Below are 25,084 nucleotides of genomic sequence, written 5' to 3'. Positions count from 1 at the left end.
AGGCATTCAAAGCCGAGAGAGCAAACCGGAAATATTGATGGTTTCTCCCATTATGATTTCCTGCCTTCACTTTATATCACGGCATGCGGTGTTTGTCATGCAAAGTGCGTCTCCAAAGCGAAGAACGTTCCTCTGATGGGACATGCCCAGAGAGTTAGAAACAACACAGAACCCATATTTCTCTGGTGAAATATTCCCCTGGCCCTGCAACATGGGGAAACCTATGTGCTGCTCGCTGTTAGTCTTCTAGAAGCAGTAACGGGAAGATGAATCATCATTCGGTGTCACACCGCTTGGTTCCTTTCTGTAAATCCTTTGTCCTTCATTTTTGCCCTAAGTCCTCCATAGAGCATGTCAAAGGAAGGAAGGAACCATGATAATACCTGCAAAAATGACACTGGCCTGATTGGAATGCATCTGTCACCAAGGCCGCCTGTACCTGATGCTCCAAGACCCATGTAGAATAGCCCAGGCTGATGAAGTTATCTTCACTGAGGGACAAGAGGGGAAATACTGCTCCTTGAAAAAATGGTCCGTGTAGGAAGGCAGCAGCTGGTGTGGAAGAAGGGATATGCACGACTGAAATGACTTTGTTTAAAAGTGCTGCATGGGGTTTTAACCACATGAAGTCCACGGGAATTGCGTGGCACTGGAAACGTAGGGATGGGGATGGTGGTGTGATATTTTATTGTAACAGTAAACACATTAACGATCCTTTACCCAAAAAGGGCCACGTTCAGCCAGTTCAGTGGAGTTGCCCCCGCCGTGAATTTGGCCCTGAAACCAGAAGCTACTAGATTGTAAACTCCTAGATGAGAGCGGTGTGAAACTTCATGCACATCTTGCCATCGCCTGCAGCTGCCTGGTTGTTGGAGTTTTGATAAAGACTTGGAGCCTGAACATGAGGTGGGTCAGCCCTCAATGCTCACAGATTGGCCTGGGGATGCTCATCGCACGGCATCAGGCCCTTGAAATGCCTCCCTTGAAAAGCTTTCCAGGGAAACCGGGCCTGGTTTTGAGGGAGCTGGGGCTCACTTTAGGTGCTGTTACAGGAGGACTCGCAGCTTCACATGTTGTCAAAATCGGATGAAAAAATCCGCAGTTTTGAGTGAGTTTTTATTTCAGTTTTGGGGCTCTGCTCAACCTCCAGACTCACTGATTCTGAACCCCCAACACAGAGCCAGAACTAGTGGGGTTTTGTTTTTGTTCCCATGAAAAATCCTGTTTTCATCTCCATTTTTTTTTTTAATTTTTTTTTTTGAGGGGGGAGGTGTTGTTAAAAAAAAACAAACAAACCAACAAACAACCCCCCAAACAGAATGGCAGATTCCAAGGCCAGAGGGGACCACTGTGATCAGCTAGTCTGACCTCCTGTATCACACAGGCCAGGGAACGTCCCTGAAATAATTCCTGTTTGAACCAGGGCAGATCTTTTAGGAAGACATCCGATCCTGATTTAGAATTGCCAGTGATGTAGAACCAACCGCAACCCTTAGTAAGCCGGTCCAAGGGCTAATGACGCTCACCGTTAAACATATATGCTTTCTTTCCAGTCTGAACATGTCCAGCGTCAACTTCCAGCCGTTGGATCTTGTTACACCTCTGCTAGATTAAAGAACCAAGAAACTGAAAGCTCTTCAGTTGAAAACTGAAGATATGGGGGGATTTGGCCAAAGTGTTTCAGTTTTTGGATACTGGGGGTGGGGACAGGGGAGGAATCATCCCCATGGAAATTTCCATTCTGAGGAACAAGCCATTGTTCAGTGAAAAATTGTGTTAACTGTCAGTTTTGACCAACTCTAGTCAGATTGACTCTGGTTCCCACAATCCCCCTCGTCTTCCCTACCGCAAACCACGTCATCTGAACTTCACCCAGCCCCGTTACATAGTTGTCTTTGTAGCCAACCTTCCGAGTTTGGAAGGAAAAGCTCTCAATGACCCACCACTGGACGTACCAGAATGTGCGTGGGTGAAATTCATCCCTGGTGTAACACTACTGACTTCACTGGAATGTCAAACAGGGTCCCAGGAGTTTTAATTAAGCCCAAACTCCACAGCCGAACTAAAGGAATCCACAAGAACTGGGATTAGACCCCCAGCTCTGTATTCAGATAATGAGCACCTCCATTTGACCTTTGGAGATCAGAGAGGAAATCAGTTCTCTTGGTGCTAGTTGTTATGCGCGCCCCCACTCCCCTTTGCCTGGCTGACGTGTGGGGGGGGGGGAGGAGGAGGAAGGGGGGCGGCGGTGCAAGGCGAATGTGATTCTTGGTGCTTTTTTCCATGTGCTTCTCCACCCCTTTAGGAACATTTCTAAAGTGAGCCAGTCGACTCCTTCCCAGTGTCCCGGTCCTGTCTGCTAGTGCACAGGTGTGCAATGGTGCAAGAGGAGCTTTCTTCACATACCTGCACACAGGGCAGCCAGAATCCTGGTATAGTGAACTCCTGGTTATCCCAAACCCTATCTTAGCTGAACCCTTATCCAAACCCCTTCCTTGCCCCCGCCCCCAAAACAACTACTCGCTAGAGGTCTATTGTCAGTAAAATAGGGTCACAATCCAGTGAGCAGATGTAATCACTGGAGCATTTAGCTAGGGATTTCACCCTCCAGCCATCAGTGTCATAATTAAAGGAGAGCCACATAATTTAGGACACACCAGGTGTGTAGGGGATGGGCTTGAGGGGGAATAAAGAAGCAGGTGATCAGGGCTCGCGGGGATGAGAATGAAATCTGTGGGTATGTATTTAACCCCACACATGCACACACACACACTTGTCCTATCCCCATTCTGGCCAATGGTTTCTAAAAATAAAGTATCCACGTAACAGAGACTGGGATAATATAAACACTGTTCCCTGGCACGATAAGGCTCTTAAGCAGTACTCCTATTTCCGTGCATTTCAAATCTCCACAGCAAGACCTCAGAGTCAGATTGTCCAGCATTCCGCGTTGCAAGTGGGCTCCGGGGGAGACAGACGGACTTCTCGGCAGAAATCGTCTCAGTGGCAAATTCTCTCTGTCATTTCTTTCTGCGTGGAAAAAAAAGAACAGACAAAACAATGTGTCTTATCAAGGTGGAATTTCAGCCAGCTTGGCAGTTCCGCAATGAGAAAGCGCCATGGGGAAACTGACATCACTCTCCCAGGCTGTCTCACGGGTATTTTTCACCAGAGGGTCAAACTGAACCGGGTCCCTCTGGCTAGCCAGTGGGACTATGTTTGAAGGAGACAACAACTATAACACAGTTTGCGAAACAAACCCCATTCAGATGAGTTCATTCGGGCCTCTCCTGCTCTTATTTCTGATTTATTTATTCACCAAATCACCTTACTTGGTTTTGAAATAAGAGAGTTCTGAGGAGGAAAAAAATCTCAGTCTGCACAGTTCTGGTTGTTCTTTCTATATTCTCATACCCTTCCTCCCTTTAAATAACGCCTTACGCCTCACCTGTATTACCTGTGCAGTACAGTGCTTCTCGGCATGAGAAAGGCTGTCAGAATCTCGCCCTAAAAAGAGAACAGTGACCCCTAATTTCTTGTACACCCACGGCAGTGCACTAAGAATTTCTGATTACCACCTTAACATAGTTAGCAAAGCACTTAAGTCCTCTAACTAAGCATGGCTTAGCTAGGGGAAGCTTAATTGCGTCACTGAATCCCGGCTTTCATGTTTAGGATCTTTCTAGCCTTGCAGTTGTTCATGATGTGCAGAATATGCTGAACCAATAACCAAGCCCCTGCTCCAAACAGCATAATCCCTGATCCAATGAGAGTCTTTTCATGGATATCAATGGGCTTTGAATCAGGCCCTTCTGGCCCAGTTGTATCCAGTGTTGAGTCCCTCTTGCAAGAGGGCTGACGCCTTCCAGACGAGCTGGAGTGGAAATGTTTAGACAGGAACATGCAGTTCACACGGAGAGTCTCTTGGATGATACCTCAAACACTGTCTGGATCAGCGGGCACTGAAGATCCCATAACACTTTTCTATAAGAGAAGGAATTTGCCCTGCTGTCCATATCCAAAACTTTCCTTTCCCTCCACTTCGGAGTAGCTCATGAAGAGCGTGATCCAACTCCAGCTGAAGTCAACAAGAGTGTTTCCTTCAGAACTGGATGGGCCCTGTGCACTGATTGGCTGCTGTACTCCACCTCAGAAGCAACTGGACTGCGGTGGTGTGGAGGTACCTTTGGGATGGAAGGCACAGTTATAAATGTGCATTACTGTTAACCTGGGCTGCTGCTTCCAAAGCATTGTTGCACTGTGATGCATTGTTTTTGTCTAGGTCCTACATGCACTTTCATTTAATCTCAGTGATGGATTGGTGAACTTTTATAATCAACTAGGCATTGATCTTCTAACCCGTGGAGTGCTCCGTAGTTTCCACCAGGATGACACCTGTGAATGGAGGATTGAGGAGCAGATAGCACAGGGCTGCTCGTTCAGATTTGGTGGGAGAATTTCCTGTAGCTGGGGGGTAGTTCTGGTCCCAACTCCCTGGGGGGAGGAAAAGGGTTTGACAGCTGGGCACAGGACTGGACACAACTAGATACCTAAGGAGGGAATGAGTCGCTTTGTCTCATGACCAAATCTAGTCATTAAAAATGATCATAAAACACATATTTATCAAGCTAATGATCTGCCTTCTTTAAGAAGAAGCCCAAGAGCGTACGATTGCTAAAACAGAACTCCTAGCTGGGCTGCTAATTAGCTCTGCAAAATAAATCACCTGGGGGGAAAAGAAAAATCAGTATGCAGAGATGCCTCTTTTAGGAAATAAATGCTGAGCATGGAGAGCTAATTACTTGCTAGAGGTCTATTGTCATTAAAATAGGGTCACTACTAAGCTAGAAGAAATGTTATTTATATGGTGGGCACACACAAAGACATTACATTATCATTTAAGGATGTTATTTAATAATCACAGAAGTGAACACCTCAGATTTAAGGCTCTCAATTCATCCTTAAAGGGACCGTGTCAACGTAAAAAAAAATCCGCTAAATTATAGAGAAAGCCTAAAATGAGTATAACTGAAAGATTAGAGAAAAAGATACTTTATTTCGTCCATTTTCCCAATAAATCAGTTTCAGTTTCCGCTGTACAGTCAGATAGGCCTCCAACAAAAGAAACTGGCAATCGTACAACAAGAGGGGAGGAGAAATATGTTTAAAAGGAAAAGGAAAAGAAAGCGTGATTGTAAAAATCACAAGGACTGAGAGCGGGACTGAGGGGCAGGTGTGGAACCTGAAACTACTTTTTGAAACTGACTCAATTCCACAGGAACAGTGTCACTCCCTGCTGCTGCTAAATATTATAGCAGGAAGATCAGTGCATGATTTACATACCATCTGTGCTGCAGTGCCTCAGGGCGGCCAACCCCCCTGGTTCCAAAGTCATGAGCCAGCCTCCTCCACCCCCAAATGATGAGATTGTCTTACAAGTCATGAGATTTTTAAAAAGTATTTCTGGATTTTTTGATTTGCCTTTTGAACCTTTAGGAGTCATGTTTTCAAGTTTTTCTTCACAACTGTGAGGGCTAGAAACCTACTTTAAAAAAAAGAGGAGAGATTCTCACATAATCACATGATTCCAGGAGCTGGGGCTTTAAGAAAAAATAAAAAGTACCATGACTAACTAATGCTTGGTGGAGGGGGGGAGGCAGCGGGCTAATCTAGATATTTATAATTAAATGGCTATTTCCATGGTAGGCAGAATAGGCATCCTGTGGAGAGCTTGGAAACAACCCCTCGCCCCCGGCAGTTGTTTAAAGAAATAAAAAATGTTTAAAAAAATAACACCTGTGGGAGACGGTGCCATCTCCTCGCAGAAAGGGAAGACACACCAGATGCTTACCAGCCGCAAGGCAAAGAGGCAGCCAGTTGCACAAGGGTTAGGTTAGGGTTGGTGCCAAATTTAAAGGGCCAGCTTCAGAAAAGCACGAGTGGGAACTTTTCCCTAAAAGGGTAAACGCTGCAGTGTTTGGAGGGCACAGGAAGACGCTGCCTCTGTGTTGTGAATGCCCCCTTATATCACATCTCTAAATGCACACAACAGAAATTAAGGATTCTTTGCAGGGCCGACACAGAACCTCTAGGTCTAAACATAAGAGTCTTTACAGCTTAAGCTAAACAGCCAGGCAGTTAGCTCAGAGGCCGTTGCAAACTCAACCTCTTTATGTGGTCTAACCACTAGGCAGGGAGAAGAGAGCCACACATCCACACTCCTAGCACCAGCTTAGTCCCCCAGACCAGTAGCCTGACTGCCCTATATGCCAGCTCCTCTCACACAGCGAGCAGTGTATGCTTTTTTCATAGCCTTCATATATATATATATATACTGGCCCTTAGCCACAGCAATTGTACACAGGAAAAGACAAGACAGAGGCCCCTATAGAAAGCAAGCTCTGTTTAGGCAAATGGAATGTTTTCCTTGCCATGCATCTGTCTTTCAACGTCAGCTACATTAGCTGGGCGAGATGCTTGGCTGGTGGAAATCAGCATCACCTGTTGACTTCACAGGAGCAAAGCCGATCGCAGGTTTATACCAGCTTAGGATCTGGCCCAATAGTTCGGCTCAATCATTTTGCTGCAGGAAAGCAAGTTTCTGGTTTTCCCCTGGTTCACAATCAGCTGGGCGTGTATTTGAGAGGAATCTGTAAAACTTCCAGAGAAAGGTTAGTGGGAGTGTTTTATTTCATTTCTAAACTGGATCTAATTTAAGACACGCTGAAATTTTCAGAAATGAAAGGAGGATAGCGCTGAAGCAAGACATGAGCAGCAAAACAGGACCGCTTCTTAGTGCCCCTTTAAGAGTTGCCTTGGTGATATTGCCAAGGAGGTCACAAGGCGCTAGAATCCATAAAGGCTTGTGCTGTAAAATCTAATTTCAGCCCCAAAGTGCTTTAAAAAAAAAAATGTAGCAGAAAAAGTATCAGCGGAGAGGACAGAGTTGATATGTAAAAACACAGCAGAAATCAGCTAGGTGATTAACGTTGTCGAATGAAAGTTATAGTTTTCCACACAAACGGTGTAGCGGGGGGGGCGGGGAGTAGGGGAGGGGGGAATCCCAACTTCCCATTTCAACAAAACTCAGTCTGCTCCTAAATACAGCCTCGGGTTTGATACCTCGTTATCGGTACAGAATCAAGCCCCAACGATCTCCCTTGGGAGACTGGAGACCCTGCACGCTCTGGGAAGGTTTGTCAACTGGAGAACTCTGGGGCTCTGAAGGGAGAAAGAGCAACAGGGGAATTGCCCACCGTGGATTTTTGGAGTTGAGGTCAGTGGCTCTCTGACTATGCTCCATGGACTACTAGAGATCTAAGGAGTCCTCTACGGTTATCTGCAGCGAGTTGGATGGGTATGGGTGGCAGGAAGGTGACACTACAGAAGTAGCTGGTACAGAGCGACTACGATGCAACGTGGCAAAAGTTGTGGTCATTAAGCCACTAGCCCTCTTGTATGGGCCGTGCAGAGTGTCCAGAAGGCCCATGTAGCCCTTCAAGGATGAGGGCTCCCTCCCAAGACTGGTAGGCCAGATGCAAGTTACAGCTGCGGGGGGCTGCATGGGGCAAAGCTAAGGCCTAGTGTAAGCCGGTGCAACCCCAGTGAAGTCAGAAGTCTCGCTTACAGAAGGGATGGATACAGCGAATGTGTCTTTTCACTTAGCTTCAGGAAGAAAGTATCTAGATACTGGACCCCCTTTCTGTTAGGACCCTCCCCCCAACTCATTTTCCCCAAGGCCACTCAGTGCGTCAGAATTAGAAATAACAGGCTGCTTATTCCCGAATGCCAGTGTAATCAGCGCGCAGGCTCACCCGGCGGCACCTCCTGCTGGTCGTCTCGGGAATTAGCTCACCAGCCGTCAGAGCGCCCTCTGCAGGCCAGGTGTCCCACCTGTCGTTGGCCCCCCGTGTCCCTCCCGGGCCCCGGTGCCCTTGGCTTGGGTGCTGCCCTGGCAGTATCCCACTCTCTCTGGGTCTTCCCACCTAGGGGAACCCCCACCCGCTATCCCCACATCGCCTCAGTCGTGGGGCGGACTGCAGTCTATCAGCCAATCATCACAGGCAACAAGGGGGTTGGACTGGCTGTCTTTACCCACCCTCAGGCTGCCCCTCTGCAACCCCAATACCTATATGGGCCTAGGACCAGGCCCTGCAGCCTGGGGCATTGCTGGCCTAGGGCTTCCCAGCCCCCAAGGCCTTTCCCCAGCCCTGCCTCACTCTAGGTCCCCGGGTGAGCTCCCTGCAGCCAGGCCTGTCTCCCTCTCCTGTCAGAGGGAGACTTCTCAGCATCTGGCTGCCCTGGCCTTCTTATAAGGCTGAGTGGCTCAGTTTGGGGCGTGGCCTCAGCTGCAGCCACTTCCCCAATCAGCCGGGGTTTTGCTCCCTTCCGCAGCCCCAGCCCTCTGCAGGGCTTTTCCAACCCCTTCAGGGCTGGAGCGGGTGTTCACCCCGCTACAGCCGGTGATCATTTTTCTAAAGCAGAGGTTCCCGACCGGTTGCCTGCAGGACATTTGCTGGTGGCTCCTCCCATGATGCGGGCTCCTCCCTCTCATTTCCAGCTGCTACCCCCCATAAGAAGGCAGCTAAATGGCACTCAGCACTTTCCAAATATCACTTGGCTCTGGGCAGTGGGTATCGAAGGCCGGGGGAGGCTAAGTCTCCCCTATCCCAGTGTGGCCCTGCCCACACTCCACCCCAAGGCCCTGCCCTCCCTCCCCCTCTTCTCTGTATGATGAGATAACAGCACTTCCTCCCGCACAGCGGTGTGGTGCCGACAGGTACGTTCAAGGTTATGAAGCACTCAGATGCTGCAGTGATGGGGAGCAGATAAGTACCTTAGACTGACAGGTTTATTTGCCTTACAATAGCATCTAGAGGTCCAGGCCCCTGTATAATACTAATGCCTAGATCTTATATAGTGCTTTTCATCAGTGGATCACGTTGCAGTTTGTACCCCATTTATCCTCACGACCCCCCTGGGAGGCAGGGCAGTGCTGTTATCCCCCCTGTAGAGAGGCACAGAAAGGCTAGGTGACTTGCCAAAGGCCACACTGGGTGGTAGAAACCCAGATTTCCCCAAACCTAAGCTTGTCCCCTAATCACTGGACGATCCTTTCTCTCCTGTTGTGCTAGGCACTGTATAAACTAACACAGAGCAGCTAAATGTCCCTTCTGGCATTGGGATCTATGACTATAACAAAGACAGGCCCTTGCCCAGGGACGTTATAGGATTGTGAGCAGGAGGGGAGGCAGAGCCCAGAATGGGGAAGGAGGTACCCAGGAGACTCTATGACGAGTTGGTTCACACTAGGGAAAAGTTGGAGAAGCCCTGTGCTAGGCCCCCCTGCCGCTCAGAATTAGCCAAGTCCTCTCTCTGGTGGCTGGGCTTAGTTAGTGTGTTCTACAGATCACTGCAGCAATGCTTAGCCAAGGGACCTGCTGGCCAGTAATAAGATCATACTCGGCACTTCTCTAGTAGGAGGGTATTTGAGGCTTTCAGTGCACTCTATGGAGGTAGGGAAGTGTTGAAACCAATCCCGGGTCATCTGTGAATGCCACGGTTTGTCATTATGTGGCACGCTGGGGCCATTCAAAACTTCAACAGCAGGAACAGAACTTGCACCCTCCTACTCCGCCAAAGTACAGGAGCGGTTCGCCATATAGGGCCAATGACACACAGCTGAGTCATTCCGATTTCATCCACTGGAGAGTATTGATGCCAATTCACTACACTATTGCAGAGAAGGATGCTCCAGTGGTGAAGGTGCTCGCCTGCAATTTCAGAGCCCCAGGTTCAATTCCTTGCTCCTCCAGAGTGCCTGGGTGACCTTGGCCAACTCTGGGCCTCAATTCCCCTTCTGTGCAATGGGAATAACGCTGCCCTGACTCACAGGCATGCGGTGAGGACAAACACATTAAGGACTGCCAGGCACTCGGATACTATAACAAATGTGTGTGGGGGGGAGGGGATGAGATAAGCAATGAGAACTAGATAGACCCTCCCCGCTTCATAGCTACAGAAAGTGAACTCTGGGGAGGTCGTGTGAGTCACACAAGCGAGTGAGCGGCAGAGCCCAGAATAAACAGCCACATCTCCTGATTCTCAGGCTCTGTTATAGCCACTTCACCACCCGGTGAGAGGAGCAAAAAAGGGAGTTTGGCTGAGGGAGCAGGATTAGCGCTAGACAGTCTCTGAGGCAGCCGCTCTCTGCAGATCTTACATTCCCCAATTTGCCATTTAAAAGGACTGAGTCTATGACCCAATACACAGTCAGCAGCTGTCAAGGCTGCACACAAATTGGCCCCGTTGCCTTAGAGCCATTCCAGCTGCTTCTACATCGATTTTCAGTGTGATATTCTCCAGGCTCAATTCGGTGGCGGGTGAGAAAACGGGCATTAGTCTAACTGCCAATGGGCTCCCACTGGCCTCGCACAAACATGGAAGCTGCATTTGGGAAGCAGCAGCCAGCCTGGATTGGAGGAAGGTGTTATAGGTGTATATTCCAAATGAACAACAACAAGAAATATCTAGATAGGAGCTTCATGAAAGGGTGCACGAAAGAAATCCATACCACCATGGCTAGGGGTAGGAATCTGCCCTGTGTTATACGGGTCAGACCAGACGACTAACCGTCTCCTGTGTGGAGCAGGGGCATTGTACACTAATGGGTAGAGCGGGACCCTGAACGTTCTGTTCCAGGCCCTGCTACTGACTTGCAGTTTGACCTCAAGCAAGTCACTTAGTCTACCCCTGCCTCGTTTCCCCCTTCCGAAAAGCAAGATAACTTCATTCATCTTGCTGAAGTGCACTGAGGTCCTTTGCGGAAAGGGGCGATTTAGGTGCAAAATATTATTTTCTCATTCTTACAATTCACACCAGGACACGGCCAGCAAACCCCACCCCCCCAATCAAATAAACAAAGACCCGTGACTTATTGAAACGGTGCAAGGATGTTAGCCCTGAAACTTCCACTTATTGTGTCTTAAAGGAAAGAGCATTAGGGAGGGGGAAGTGGTTTATTATGGCAACATTTTTTTTTCCTCTCATCCTCTTCAGCTTCCTGGTCTTTAATAGTGTTTGGGGCCAGAGGCGGAAAAGAGCAGCTCCCAGATGCGACAAGCTTAGCACGGCTCCCGCTGTCTCAGCCAGAGGGGGGCTGTTTGGGGGGGCAGGGGGGCTCAGCTGCTGCCTCCAGCCCATGGGATTCCGGCTGGCGTCTTGGCTGCACTAACAAGCCATATTTTTCACGTGTATAGCAGAGAAAAGCACTTTACAAAAATGACTAGCTAGATCTCACTGAGTGATTTGGCCTTCTACACACCACTCTGGCAAAATGCAGCCATCTCTGGGCAGACTAGAGTAGTGGCCAGCCAGCACATGGTCCAGAGGAGGGCAGTTTTGGAGAAGGAACTCAGGGCAGATCCCCCTGCTCATAGGAGAAGTGCCCTGAGCTATTTATGGACTGCACAAAGCAGATGGGACCTTGATTTTCCATCCCTTCTGAAAGTGAGCAAATTGCACAGGGGTCCGGGGTGCCTTTGGCAGTCACTGCCCTCTCAAAGCTGTGCGTGATGCCACGGCAAGTGCCTCAGTTTCTCTCCCCACACCATCAGTCATCTGGCCCCGGGCAGGGTGGCTTCCTCTTAGGACTCCAGCGGAGTTGTCTATAGCCTTTCCCCTTGAGGGGCAGTAAAAAGTCTGATGGACCAGGAGTCCAGTCACCCTAGCAAAGAGGCAATAATCCCAGCCCCCATAGACTCCAGACCCCTTGGCTCCAAGAGGTTTTACTATCCCCTTGGCTGGCAGATGGTAGGAGACCCCAGCCAGGTCTGCTCACTCCTCTGGGTTCCCAGGGACCCTGCATTAAGCAGCAGGGACTGGCTCCTCGCAATCCTTTACTGCTTCCCAGTCCACCGCTCCTGTAACCCTCTTCCAGACTCTCAGTTTCTGATTCTCTTTCTCTGAAAGTCCGACTTGCGGCCGCTCTTCCGCTGAAGGAGTCTCTCCTTAGCCGAGAGAGCTGGCCTACCCGTTAACCTCTGCGTGGTCATGGCAGCCTGGCGTCTATGCACCCCACGACCCCAGGACTCATTTTCTCTGACTCAGAAGAAGAACTTACCTTGCTAGGGTTTGACTCACTGAGTCAGAGTATTTGACCTAAGACTGAGCCATTGCCTTGGCCCCCAGGTGGTCACCCACAGAGCAAGCCCATCTGCTGAGCACGCTAGCTATCATGGATGGTTGGGTCTGTTGGACGCCAATTAAGAGATGCACTAAGAGCCAAGGAAGATGAAGTTACACCAAGGATGAATCCAGCCTGTTCCCCTTCAGATGAACACCGGCATCATCGTACCAAGCAGCTCAGCTCCTCATGGCCTCAGTGGACCCCTCAGTCACCCCTTCTGGCAAATAAGCTTTGAAAACCTGTTAGCATTTTCAGGCCCCGATTCCAGCCACGTGACAGTCACATGTTCGAGTAGCCGGGAATCAATCCAGCATGAACCACAATGGGACGGAATAGTTATTGAGAAGCAGCTCATCAATACCGAACAAGCTCGTCATGATTAGGGTCATTAGGAAGAGGAGCTAATCAGGCTGAGGTGCTACTTGCCAGGGCTTCAGGCCGTTAGATCAGAATTAGTTCATCTTAAACTATTGCTAGGGATGTCATATGAACCGGAGTGCTCTTTGGCCAGCTGAGCTACCTGAGTCAGAATCAAATTGATGAGGCAGGATAATTAATTAGGGACCTGGATAGGTTTCTTCCCCCCCTCTCCCCAAACTTCCAGCAGACCTAGATTTTCCGTAACTCCCCTGCATCAGCCATGTGGCACTACGCAGACAGTGTGCAGTGCTCAAAGGCAGGCAGAACCCAATCGGGTCAGGAGATGATGTCTCTCACAGCCGGGCAGTGGGGGAGGACAGTGGAGTTAAAAGCATGGATATAGGCCCCGAGCCTGCAATCAGATCTGCGAAGGAGGAACTCTGTGCTCATGTGGGGCCCCCTCCATTCAAATGACCCTTCACATCATCACAATTCTCTGCATCCACAAAATCATAGACACGTCGGGCTGGAAGGGACTTGGAGAGGTCATCAAGTCTAGCGCCCTGCACTGCGGCAGGACCAAATAAAGCTAGACCATTCCTGACAGGTGTTTGTCCAACCTGTACTTAAAAATCTCAGTGATGGGGATTCCACCACCTCCCTTGGAAGCCTGTTCCACAGCTTAACTCCCCTTAGAGTTAGCCAATTTTTCCTAATATCTAATCTAAATCTCTCTTGCTGCAGATTAAGCCCATTACGTCTTGTCCTACCTTTAGTGGACATAGAAAACAATTGACCTCCTTATATCGGCCCTTAACATATTTGAAGACTTTCATCAGGTCCCCCATCAGTCTTCTTCCCACAAGAAGCAACATGGCCAGATTTTTTTAATGTTTCCTCATAGAGCTCAGGTTTTCTAACCCTTTGATCATTTTGGTTGCTCTCCTGTGGACTCTCTCCAATTTGTCCACATCTTTCCTGGAGTATGGCGCCCAGAATTGGACACAGTATTCCACCAGTGCTGAGTAGAGCAGGACAATTACTTCCAGCATCATACATGGAACACACCTGCTAATATACCCCAGGTGGTGGTTTGGTTCTTCCTAAGCATAAGAGAGAAAACATGGAGGTGCTCATGGGAAAAAGTGGAGAAGAGGGTGATCAAGTCAGGTACGGCTGGCAGTACGTCAGTGTGAAAATAATACAATGGAAACGAAGAGCAGGGTTCAATGGCGAAGGGCCATTAAGGTGAGGACAAGGACTTCAGTGGGGGAAGAGGCCTCATGCTCTCTTTCTGCAGAGAGGTGAATTTCACCCCCACGTGAAGTAGGCAATTTCTTACCAAAGGCTCCAGCTCCCGGTGGTCAATGAGGCTGAACTCTTTGATGAAGTAGTAAAAGTGCTTGTAGCAGGTGTTGACATGGGCCTCGGCGCCCATGCTGATGATACTATCGAAGTGATGGATGTAGACGTGGACGAAGACTCGGAAGAGGCGGGTGAGGATCTTGGTACACACCTGCTGGAAGTTCTTGGGGAAGGGGACTCCTGCAAGGCAGAAGCAAAAGCCATTTTCAGCGTTTAAGCATTTGACAATTTCCAAACAAGTAACATTTAAAAGGCTTGGTACATCATCATCACAGTAACAATATGGAGCATTCCACCTCACTATTTATTACACTGACGATCGTCATTTTACCATTTCCTGGCACTTCTCCCATCTGCTTGTAGTGTCCAACTGTTGTCTCTCATCCTACCCTTAAGCACGCTTGTGAGTCTTTACAAGAACAGGGTCTAATTTTATGCACTGTGAGTAGCTCCACTAAAGTCCCTGGGAAGAGCCGCTGTGGGTTTTGGATCAGGACCACAGTTAAGAGCTGTTCAGGAAACAGAATATTTCTTTTGTGAGAAGTTTTGAAATGACTTTCCATTCTGAATCGGAATTAGAACATTTTGCTACGTGAAAAAAGACCCCCAAAAAGGGTTTTTAATTGGAAAGATCAACATGGCAAATTACCACATTTTAGACGCAAACAAAAATTTTACAAAATGTCAACACGAAATGTTTTGGCTTCGTTTTCAAGTGGCCATTCAAAATGCAGGTCTTTGTTTCGATTCCCCCAACTGGGAAATTTCATCCAATCAACATTTTTCCGGCAGAAAATTCCAATCTTGGCAAAGCCACGTTTTGCAACGGGAAAATTTTTCAGTAAAAAAAAATTCCGTCAGCTCCACCTACATAAAGTTAAGCCCGTGCTTAAGTGTTTGCCGGCTCGGGGTCTTAGACTGTAATTTCTTTAGCCCAGTGGCTGTCTTTTCACGGAAGGCGTGCATAATGCCTAGCACAATGGAGCTTTGAGCCCTGATTGGACCCCATAGGTGCTACTGTAATACAAATAATTATCAGCAACAATAACAACCATCAAAGCTCTTAATAGACATTAGCTAATGAATCCTCCCAAATTCCTATGACAGGTGTGCATTATTAAAGCTGGTTGCAGGCTTTAAAATGACAATATTTTGTTGTGCCGCCACCTTTTCATCCAAAATTGAAAACACGCCTGTCTTTTGACTATTTACATTATTAGCTCTTTAGGTCAGGGGCTGTGTCTCAGCCGGAGTACGTCTCCGCTGCAGCTGCTCAAACTAGCACAATAAAATAGCAGTGTGGTCCGGGGTAGCACAGGCAGTGGTTCAGGCTAGCCACCCGAATACGCACGCAGAGGTTCCGGGCAGGTTTGTGCTCAGGTGGCTACATGGCTCTTTTTAGCTTGAGCCGAGCTAGCGGATGTCTGTCTACCTGCGCTGAGCAGCACGCTCCCAGTTGCAGTGTAGAAGTATGTGCAGCACAATGGGGCCCTGATCTCAGTTGGGGCTTCTAGGTGCTAGGGGAATACAAATAATAATGCCTCCAGGGGGCACACCGCCGCAGTTCTTATGTCTCCTTGATGGAGATAGAACTCCTCCTAATGCGAGCAGGTGCCCTATCCAGCTATTCCGCTCAAATGCACCTTGGCTGGAAGGGGTGCTAACTCCAGGAGTCTGGCTGCCCATGCACTGCGGGCTGGGAGAAATGATCCCACTCCCCCCACCATACAAGCCTGCAGAGACACAGCTAGACTCAAACTCAGAAGGTTCAGCTAAACTTGTCCGAGGCGACCCAGCAAGTCAGTGGCTGTCATGGGTTTATGCCACAGAAGTTCCTGGATTCTAGTGCTACATTTAATCCGTCGGATTGTGCCAGGCCTTTGCCTAGCAGTTGCAATGGAAGTTACATGGGAACATGGAGAAGAGGATCTGGAGCGGCAGCCGCTTCGCAGAACGGAAATCTCGGCGTGGCAGGTTGGCCGACGGGCGGTGCAACTAAACCCATTCCAATTCCAGTCCCAGCCCCCCCTGCCCTATTATACACATTTAACTGTGTCAGAAAACAAGCTCCACGCCAAAGATTGATCTGTATAACCAGGCTTTATAAGATATAAACATAAGAGCTCCATTAACGGGGGTGCTCTTTCACCTCCGCTCACTCTTAGGCACTACTTTCAACGACTCGCTGAGGAAGTGCCAGCAGCCAGGCATTGGTTTTCTGCACTATGCTTTCAAGTGGGCTATGCTGGGTGTCGTCCGTCCCCCCCCTTTGAAGTCACCCCTGCCTGGAAAAGTAGCAAGAGCTGTTTAATCAATAAAGCCGCCCAGCCTAATGAAGCACAGATTGGCGTTTAAAGACATCTCAGCAGAGTTGCATCTGCACAACGCAGCTTCTTCCGATGATTTTCCGATGAATCCCCAGTGCGTCACTGGAGATGAACGAGCACGTGTTAGTTACAGCCACGTTCACCGCTGTCCAGCAGTGCTCTGTGTATTAGTGCATCAAGCTCTACTATTTAACCGTGGGAAAAGTGTCCTGGTTGGATCTTGGTGAGTCCAGTGACCACGGCAGGCCCACGTCATGAAGTTTGGACCTGGATGCAGAGTTCAAGGTGATACGGTTTGGGTTTCGTTTTGACCGGCTCTCGCAGCCAAAGCGTGCTAGATAGAGGAAATGGGACTAGGCGGTGTTAAATAGGGACCAGTTGAAAAATTTGGCTCCATCTGAAGATTAGAGGACCTGTTTTGAAAATCCAGATCTACCCTTTCTCCCTGACAACTCAACCTCCTCTCAGAAGCTCAGGGGATCTAGTGAATTTCACCTACAGGATTCCGGGTCAAATCCAGCCTAGCTTGGTAGTTACTAAATGTTTACCAGTCGGTGGTAAAACAGGTTGGCTGATCTCAGCCTTGTTCCCACCTGAAAAGCGTCTGCCTCACTCAAAGATACCATCGCAAGTCTCGGAAGAGGAGGACATAGATAGACGAAAATTTCCCACAACTGAATTTTTCAAAAATTCTGTTTGCTGGGAAGTTGTGAAAATATTGGTTTGGAATGAAAACAAATTTTGAAATGGCAAAATGTCCCATGAAATGGAAATCCTGGGTTTTGACCAGGTCTATTCACAACAACCTCTGCTTGACAGTAGCTACTACCGGCGCTGGGTTCTGTGACAGATACTTGTCCATCTCTTTCCACGCTAAAATCACTGTTCTTTGCTTTTAAAGCGGTTTCCTAGCTAAGACTTGACAGAGAATTAGGCAACTTCTTCAGAAAGGAATTCTTAAGCTTTGTTTTCAAGCACCACTGACTGCTTGCTCTCCTCCTGGGAAACTGCTGGGTTCTTCAGCAAGAGAGATTTAAAAAAAAAAAAAAAGATAAAAGATTTTTCCATAATCCTCCATTCACAAAAGTCAGCACTTCAGAGGCCAAAACTCAGAGTGCAGCCAATGCCACCGCTGGGCTAAATCCGAGATGTACTTAAGAGGAGAGAGACAGACTACAGTCTGTTTCCAAAAGCATAGTTACCCCTAAGCTCTGCAAACTATCGGAAACATAACGACTAAGCACACCACCACAGGGGGTCCCCTTCCCATACACTGATTTTAAAAGCTGCATAGTATTCATGTCATTTATAGATCCAACGGACCAGATTCTGATCTCACTTATGCTAGTGTAGATCAGGAGAGACTCCGCTGGGTTTAATGGAATTACACCTGATTTTCACAGATACCGGGCTAAATTCTGCTCTGTTTTCTTTAACTAAAACACACTCAGCCCTCGGGTTTTTTGTTTGTTTTTTACCCTTTTGCTAGAATATGAGACAGGATTTCCACGGCAGATTATCAATAAGAAAAGGCGCGGTTGGGATTTTGCATCAAGTCTTTTATTGCTTTCATAGAAGGTGGGTGAACAGTGAATATCTAACTGAGAAAACTAAACTATCGTGTGGACAGTAAAGGATTAAATTGACTGGAGAGGATTATAGTACTGGCCTGTGGTTAAGGTAATGGATGGGAACTCCAGAGCTTTGGGTTCTGTTCCTGGCTCTGTCACAGACTATGTATAACCAGCAGCAAGTCCCTTCATCTCCCCCCCCCCCCCTGCTGTAAAACAGGGCTAAGAATCCTGCCTTACCAAGAGTGTAAGATCTTGGGGCAGGGACTGTCCCTCACTATGTGTTTGTACAGCCCCTAGCACAGTGAGGCCCCGATTTTGCCTGGAGACTGAGGGCGCTAACAATGTAGCTGAGATATATGAAATTCTGCCTCTAAGGAAACCAAACCACACCCCGAGGTCTATTTCACAGTAATACAAACCTTGCATTGGGGACAACGGGATCTGGTCAGAGAAAAAAACTCAGTCAAGGTATCAGGACCTGGCCCATTATTCATTTGGTGGTTAAACAGTCAGATCAAAGGCTGATCTAAAAACTAAAGGTTTCCCTCTTTAGTGCTTTAAAGGGAAGATGAGGCTAGGGCCAGGGCCTGCCCCAGGCTAGCAATCTGTATGTGTGGCTAGGAATCTGTTCCCTTTGTCCTGAACCTTTAACTATCAAGACAGGGCCCCCCTGCCTGTCTGCTGGGGGACAAGGCCGTGAGGTGATTCCATGAGGTGAGCAGTTTTGCCCTCTATAATAGCAAAGCAAGCAAGCAGCTTGTTCGGTTTCCCCGCAGCCTGGAGGGTCTAGGTGAACTGGGGCTCTCTTTGGGCCTGAGCCAAAGCCCACTGCAGGCTGTTGGAGTCTTCCACTGACGTCCGCATTTGATCAAGTAAAAGCCCTAAATGGTGGAGATCAGCGGCTCACCTGGAGGCAGAGCTGCTGTTCCTGCGAACAGAGGGAAGGAAGAACATCATGGCCCCAGCAGACTAAGATCAGGCTGGAAAACAACAAAGCAGCAGCCAGCATCACTCCCCTTTAATGAAGAGGATCCATCACGGCCAGTGATTTTTTAAGGAGTGTGTGTTTTCAGCATTACCACTGGGAAATACCCTCTGCTCCAGAGACGCAAGGTGTTCAGAACACCGCCAGGGACTCAGCAAGGGGCTGTTAGAAGGAAGCAGCGAATGCTGCCTCTCTGTGTTTGTGACCTAGTGCTGGTTATGCATCCTGCTTCCCTGATCCCTTTTCCGACCAAAGGAAGAAACTTGATCCAACTGGCCAGTTTTAGTTTATGCTGCAAATAACCAATGGGGCAGTGCTTATAAAATAGGAGCACATGGTAAAAGCAGGTCGGGGGGCTGGGGTGGGAAATAAACTCTGTTTCCCAGAGCTAGCATTGTCAGAGGACTAGAGTCTTTGCTCTGGCTGCGTTTACACTTGGGGCAGGACCAAAGGGAGTAGGAAAGGTTGCTTTACACCACTCTGGGTTCCAGGGCTGGCCAGGAACCAATCCAGACTTATGAGTGCTTTAGAGCAGCCTCAGGGCTGCTCTAACTTACATCTGGCTGCCAACAGCTCTGAGGGGACATTCCAGCAGCCGGGGACCACTGGGGTGTAAAGACACTCTGACCGCACCCCTTTCTTCATGAGAATACCCAATGCACCGGGGCAAGGGAGGTGCCACCGACCTACGTCACTGACTAATTCTCTCTGGGCAAGGGGCAATTTAGAGAGGGCAGATTCTCAAGTGCTTTGTGACACCAAACCAGCGATGGGTAGGGAATGGAAGTTCCCTGTTCAGACCAGGAGAGGGAGGAGTCCACTACTGAGAACGCAGAGCCGATGTCTTCCCAGCCAAAGTCACCTCCCGTGTGCTCACTCCCAACCTTCTCTTTAAAAGATCAACAATCACATGGCCAAGAATTTATATTGCTCTGCCATCGCTTTCTGCAAGACTGTTCTTCCGCTGATCTTCTGTAGTGCCTGTGCTAGTTCCGTGGAGCTCAATGCCCAGCCCTCTGGAGGGATGGACTCCCAACGAGACAAAAACGGGGATGGGGAAATGTTTGCATGAACTCCCATGCGCTGAATTCATCAGCTCCAGTTACCACAGCCCAAGACTGATAGGCTATTCCACATTTCTGCCACATGGTGTCACCATGTTATGATTCCCCATGAACACACACACAAGCCCACACATGCCCATGTGGCACTGGAGTGGGTATTGCCTTTGATTTGGAGTGTGCAGGGGATGTTGACAGGCAGCAGTGGGTGAATAAGGCAGAAAGGTTTCCAAGTGATCAGACACGGTGACACCAGGCAGATCGGACAAACCGGATTTGCCAGAGACCCCTGAGCAGGGGCTTGACGTTCAGCTAACGGACCGTGAATCTCCACGTCACGCTCTCCTCTGACATGTCAGTATGTTGTCCCTTCTCATCCACTGCTACATGGCTGCATAAGCTGTCACATCAGCCTTTATAAGATCTGAAGAACGATGCCCCGTCCTAGGGAGAGGGCTCATCATCATCATACAAAATTTGCTATCCCAGCCCATCGAGTCCAGATTCCTGCTGCCACCCTGCTTTGGATGAAAGGGAAAATACACACAACACACCTGTGACTGGGAGGTAGTAATTCCTTCCTGACCCCCAAGATGGCCAGGAAATGACCTGAAGCATGGATATGTCATTCTAGAATCTTAGCTTCTACCGGCAATTGCACCAGAGGCAGGAGAAAGTATATCCCCATCACGCTCAGAAGCAAGTCTTAACACAGACCGTGCCAAAGTATTTAGAAAGAAAGAGGCGCAACTGTCTGTTTGTGATACACAGGAGCCACTCAGCATGGTGGCCTGCAAGAGGATTAAAAAGCCTTCCCCTGGGCAGGAAGTGGGGTGGAAATCTGATAAGCGTCCACCCTCCTCTCTTTATGCGCTGCTGTGAATTTTCAAAGGCCTGAAGGCTTCTTACCATCCTGCTGCTCCTACCCGCAGCTCAGCATCGGAAAGCGGCAAGTTCAAAAGCAACGGGGGCCAGCCTCGCCTCTTTTCTCACATCAGCAAGAAGCTGGGGAAACTGAACTTCCCCTTGCCCTGGATCTAAATTCGATGGCTGTTCTTTCGGGTACCGAGCCATTGCCCCGGCAGCCACTGCACCCCGGCGAGACCAAAACACCAACACCAGGCATGTGCCACACTGAGCCACATCTCCTCTGCCCCTTATGGAGCTGCATAAATAACTCGCCCGTCTGCTCCTCAAGCCGTCGCATCTCGGCTCTTCACCGAGCTGCTCCCTAGAATGATGGAGCGTCGTTTGCCACAGGGGCAGGGACATCTGGAGCTAAATGAGCTTCCCTCTCTCTCCATCCTCATTAGAAGAAAGAGGAGCTTTCCTGGTAGAAGACAAGGGGAAGATTTCTCGAGCCAGAGGCACACAGGGCCATTCAGCTATAACAAATCTGGTGTCAGGCGTGATGCTTAACAGGCTTTCCCTTCAGCTGATCTTCGCTGCACGGATAAAATTGCCTCACTGACGGCTCATTAGCCAGCGCTGAGACATTAAACTCCTTCCCCAACCCCAATCAGACGCTTCTGAAAAAGAGCTAACCTGACTTCCGAAGTCAGCAGCACCGACCCTCCACTTCCAGACACTCAGCTTTAAATCATGACTGAGGACACTCGAGGGGGGGAATGAGGTTGGTTATCAACATGGAACGGGGTTGCTTATTGGAGAGGCATCACGTTATGGAGCAGAGCGGTAATGGGCCCCCTCTTATCTAACCCAGTGAGGCCCCAATCTTGGTTGTGACTTCTAGGTGCAAATGTAAATAACAATAATCCATTATTATAATTCCAGCCACAAAGACGGTGACTAATTCTAAAATCCAGGCCTGCTGCTTTTATCACTGTGTTAACCGATGTCCTGATACAGAACAAAACCTTCTGAACGGTTGCCCTATCACAGTTAAAATGATACACAATGGTGCTGCCATAACCTACGTTATAGGATTTGTTTTGACTAGAGTGAGCGACTCAGGGCTAGTCTACCCAAGAAAATGAATCCAAATTAACTTTTAAAAGGGATTTGTTAAACCACAGTAAATCCCTGGTGGACACTGATACAGAATTAAGGTGGCCTTAATTCAGTTGAGTTTAATTCGCTTTGGAGGACAAGCCCTCATATATAGTGACTTTGATTCCAAAACACTTTCCAAACTTCACAACCTGACTGGACAACCTACACCTAGAAGAATCATGTTCCCCTCTACAGAAATGCAGCCATATCTGAGGTGGAGCATAGCAACGGCTTAACAGCGCTCAGGAACACTACAACAATAAGTGAGGCCATGGAGTGAAGAGAACTGTATCCATCTGAAACCCTGGGAAGGATATAAGTACTCAGAATTGAATTCCCTTAATTGATATTTGGCCAGGGCCCTGGTGTTAGAGGCGACTTGCAGCAATACAATGGTTTAGCCAGGGCTGGCTCCAGGCACCAGCTAAAGAAGCAGGTGCTTGGAACGACCAATAGCAAGGGGCGGCACTCCGGCTGCTATTGGGGTGCCACATCCGGGTCTTTGGCAGCAATTCGGCGGTGGGTCCCTCAGTCCCTCTCAGAGTGAAGGACCTGCCACCGAATTGCCACCGAAGAGTGGAGCGGCACGATGGCGCTGCCGCGGGTTTTTTTTATTTTTTTTTTTTGCCGCTTGGGGCGGCAGAAAACCTGGAGCCGGCCCTGGGTTTAGCACCTTAATTTTAACTTTACTGGGACGTTTTACTTGAAACCTACCTAGGGTTGTGCTTTAAACGCTCAAGGAGATATGTTTTCCACACACTGCACTGATTGCTTCAAAACATGGAAACCATGTGGGACAATGTGGGGAAAGACATTAAAATGAGAGAAATCCAAAAGTATACACAATTATGGAAACAGAATTCTACGCATCTTCCCTGCCAGGATTCTGCCTATGTACCACTAGTGCCAACTAATTACGTTCTTTCATTATTAATCAGTCCCATGAAATTGTGGAAACGAATAATTCAAGTCAACAGTATTCATACAATGAATTAATTATTATTATTATTAAATCCCGTTTTGGCAGCTTATTGTTAACAGAACGGCCCCTTCCTCTTTAAGTCTTTTTTTTTTTAAACACCACTTAAAATTAATGGCAGGACAGCAGCTGCAAACTATACATGGTGTTAATTTTGGAAGGAGATGGGACAAGACAAAAAAAAAAAAAAAACCTCCTTGTTTTCTCAGCTGGCTGGTTTTACAATCGCATCACACTGCGTCCAAATGTTTTTTTTCCCCTTTATTACTGGGAAAGTATCCGATAGTTTTGTTTTGTTTTGTTAATTGTGTTCTTTGGGAAAGGGCATGGAAGGCCCAGATTGTGTTTAGAAAGAAAGCACTTCACGTAGATGCTTAGCTATGAACAAAGCTTGTTAATTTCACCGACAGAATTTAAAAGGGTGCTCAGGGCTCTTTTACAATCTTTAGGCTTGATCTACGCAGGTTTTGTACTGGCGTCACTAGGTCGGTTAAGGGTCTGATTTTCTATGGATATAGTTGTATCAGTACAACCCCTAGTCTGGCCGTAGTTAGACCAATGTAAAGGTCCTTCTGCCAGTATAATTTATTCCTCTTCCCATACAGGGACAAGTCATTCCAGCATAAGGATCTTTATACTGGTATAATCGCCTCCACATTGGGGTAGTTGTACAGCTGTAACAATATTGGTACAAGGTGAGTGTGTAGCCAAGTCTTGAGCCTTTAAACTGATCTTCCATTGTTGACTGACACCACCACTGTCCTTAGTAATCCTATACCCAAGCTTCTACATAACGTAATTCCGTGAGGCCTACAAACCTCAACAAGGGTTAGGCAGCAGCTGGCACGCGGATACCCCAGCCCATACGGTCTCATTGTTCCTGTTTGTCTGCATCCATCTGTTGCCTCTTGCCTTACTCTTGGGTTATAAACTCTTGGGGGTGGGGGGTTGTCTTTTTGTTCAGTTTGTACAGGCCCTAGCACAATTGGATCCAGGTCCATGAACTGTGCTCATAGGTGCTGCCACAATGCAAATTATAATAATTCCTGTGTGTGCACGTCTCCTAGCACTGTGTGACAGCAGCCATCTCTGGGAAAGGAAGCCATCCCATGAGCGGGCACAGCAGATAAGCCAGGCCTCAGTCTAGCAACGCCCCAGCCTTGCTCAGCATTCCCCTCAAGCCCACAGAAAAGCTCCTCCGCTGGGATAAGATAAGAGCTGAGCAGGGGGCGGTAAAGTCCTTCCCGGCTACCAGATGTGCAAGGCCTCCTCGCTGCAGATAACAGAAGGGTCACATGCACTGATCACCACCCCTCAGCAGCCTCGCTCCTTTGACATTGCTGCTGAGGGGCAAACCCTGCCTGTGCTTCTGCAGCCCCTGAGGGTACCCCGGCAGCAGGAAGGGTGTGGGGCCCCTGCCCTAGTGGATCTCAGCTCTGGCGGGTGCTCCCCACCCACCAACAAGCAGGGGGCAAAGCCAGGGGACCCACTGCTATGTGGATTTTCCTCTCTGCCCCTCACCAAGTGGCCAGGGGAGGTAGCGTCTGTGGAGCTGCTCCTGTCTTGGGGGGGCGGGGGGAGAGGCTATTTCCCTGATTCATTCTACACATTCGACCCACCCCATCACTATAGCCCCTGGAGGCTGGGCTGTCCCGGTGTCTCCCCCCCGCCCCCCCCAGGGACTCCCATCAGTGTGGTTCCTGCATCCCCCATTGCAGAGCCCCCCCCCTTCCCTCAGCATGGTGGCACCAACCATCCTGTATTCTCTTTAGGTGGAAGCGCTGGCCCATGGCACAGCTGCTGGTCAACCCACGGCAAGGTGCCCCCTTATCCCCCTCGTCAAGCTTGGCCAGAAGGGAGCTGCCCCGTGGCGCTCAGAGGGCTGGGCTGTAACGGTACCATCCCGTCCCGAGCACGGGCTGGCGCTGCAGAGCAGAAAAGGAGTTGGGAGCCCAGGTCACAATTCCTCCCCTGCTCCCCCTTGCTCTGGAGAGCGAGTAAGTTACTTCCTCCCTTTAGTAGCTCATCCCCCTGCCATGCACCCCGCCCGTTAAACTGGCCAGGGACTAAGGATGAGTGGTGGAGCTCAGGCCTGTCACAATCCGTGCCCCCCCACCCACACAGCAGTCACTCACTGGGAGCTGTATCAGATACATAACTCCTGCTCTCCCCTCTCCAGGCTGGAGTCTCCCTCTCAGCAGGGCCGAGCTGGGGCGGGAAGGGGAACCTTAGT

General features: G+C 48.9%; 1 protein-coding gene across 3 annotated transcripts in view; it reads right to left on the bottom strand.

Annotated features, from left to right (window-relative positions):
- Positions 1-1,316: 1,316 nt before the first annotated feature.
- MOB3C (MOB kinase activator 3C) overlaps positions 1,317-25,084 on the bottom strand; it is a 44,214-nt gene continuing 20,446 nt past the window's right edge. For 2 of the 3 annotated variants that reach the window (XM_034779885.1, XM_034779886.1), the window contains exons 3-4: positions 13,890-14,092; positions 1,317-3,030 (exon numbers count right to left, since the gene is read on the bottom strand). In XM_034779885.1, coding sequence (XP_034635776.1) covers positions 3,001-3,030; positions 13,890-14,092 — 233 coding nt within the window. In that variant the 3' untranslated portion in view covers positions 1,317-3,000. The remainder of the gene's footprint in view (positions 3,031-13,889; positions 14,093-25,084) is intronic. The other variant, XM_034779887.1, reaches the window with a different exon arrangement.

The sequence above is a fragment of the Trachemys scripta genome, chromosome 8 (assembly GCF_013100865.1).
Source record: "Trachemys scripta elegans isolate TJP31775 chromosome 8, CAS_Tse_1.0, whole genome shotgun sequence".
NCBI classification, from domain to species: domain Eukaryota; kingdom Metazoa; phylum Chordata; order Testudines; family Emydidae; genus Trachemys; species Trachemys scripta.
Note: the sequence above shows the minus strand (reverse complement) of the source record. Positions and strands in the feature narration are given on the sequence as shown.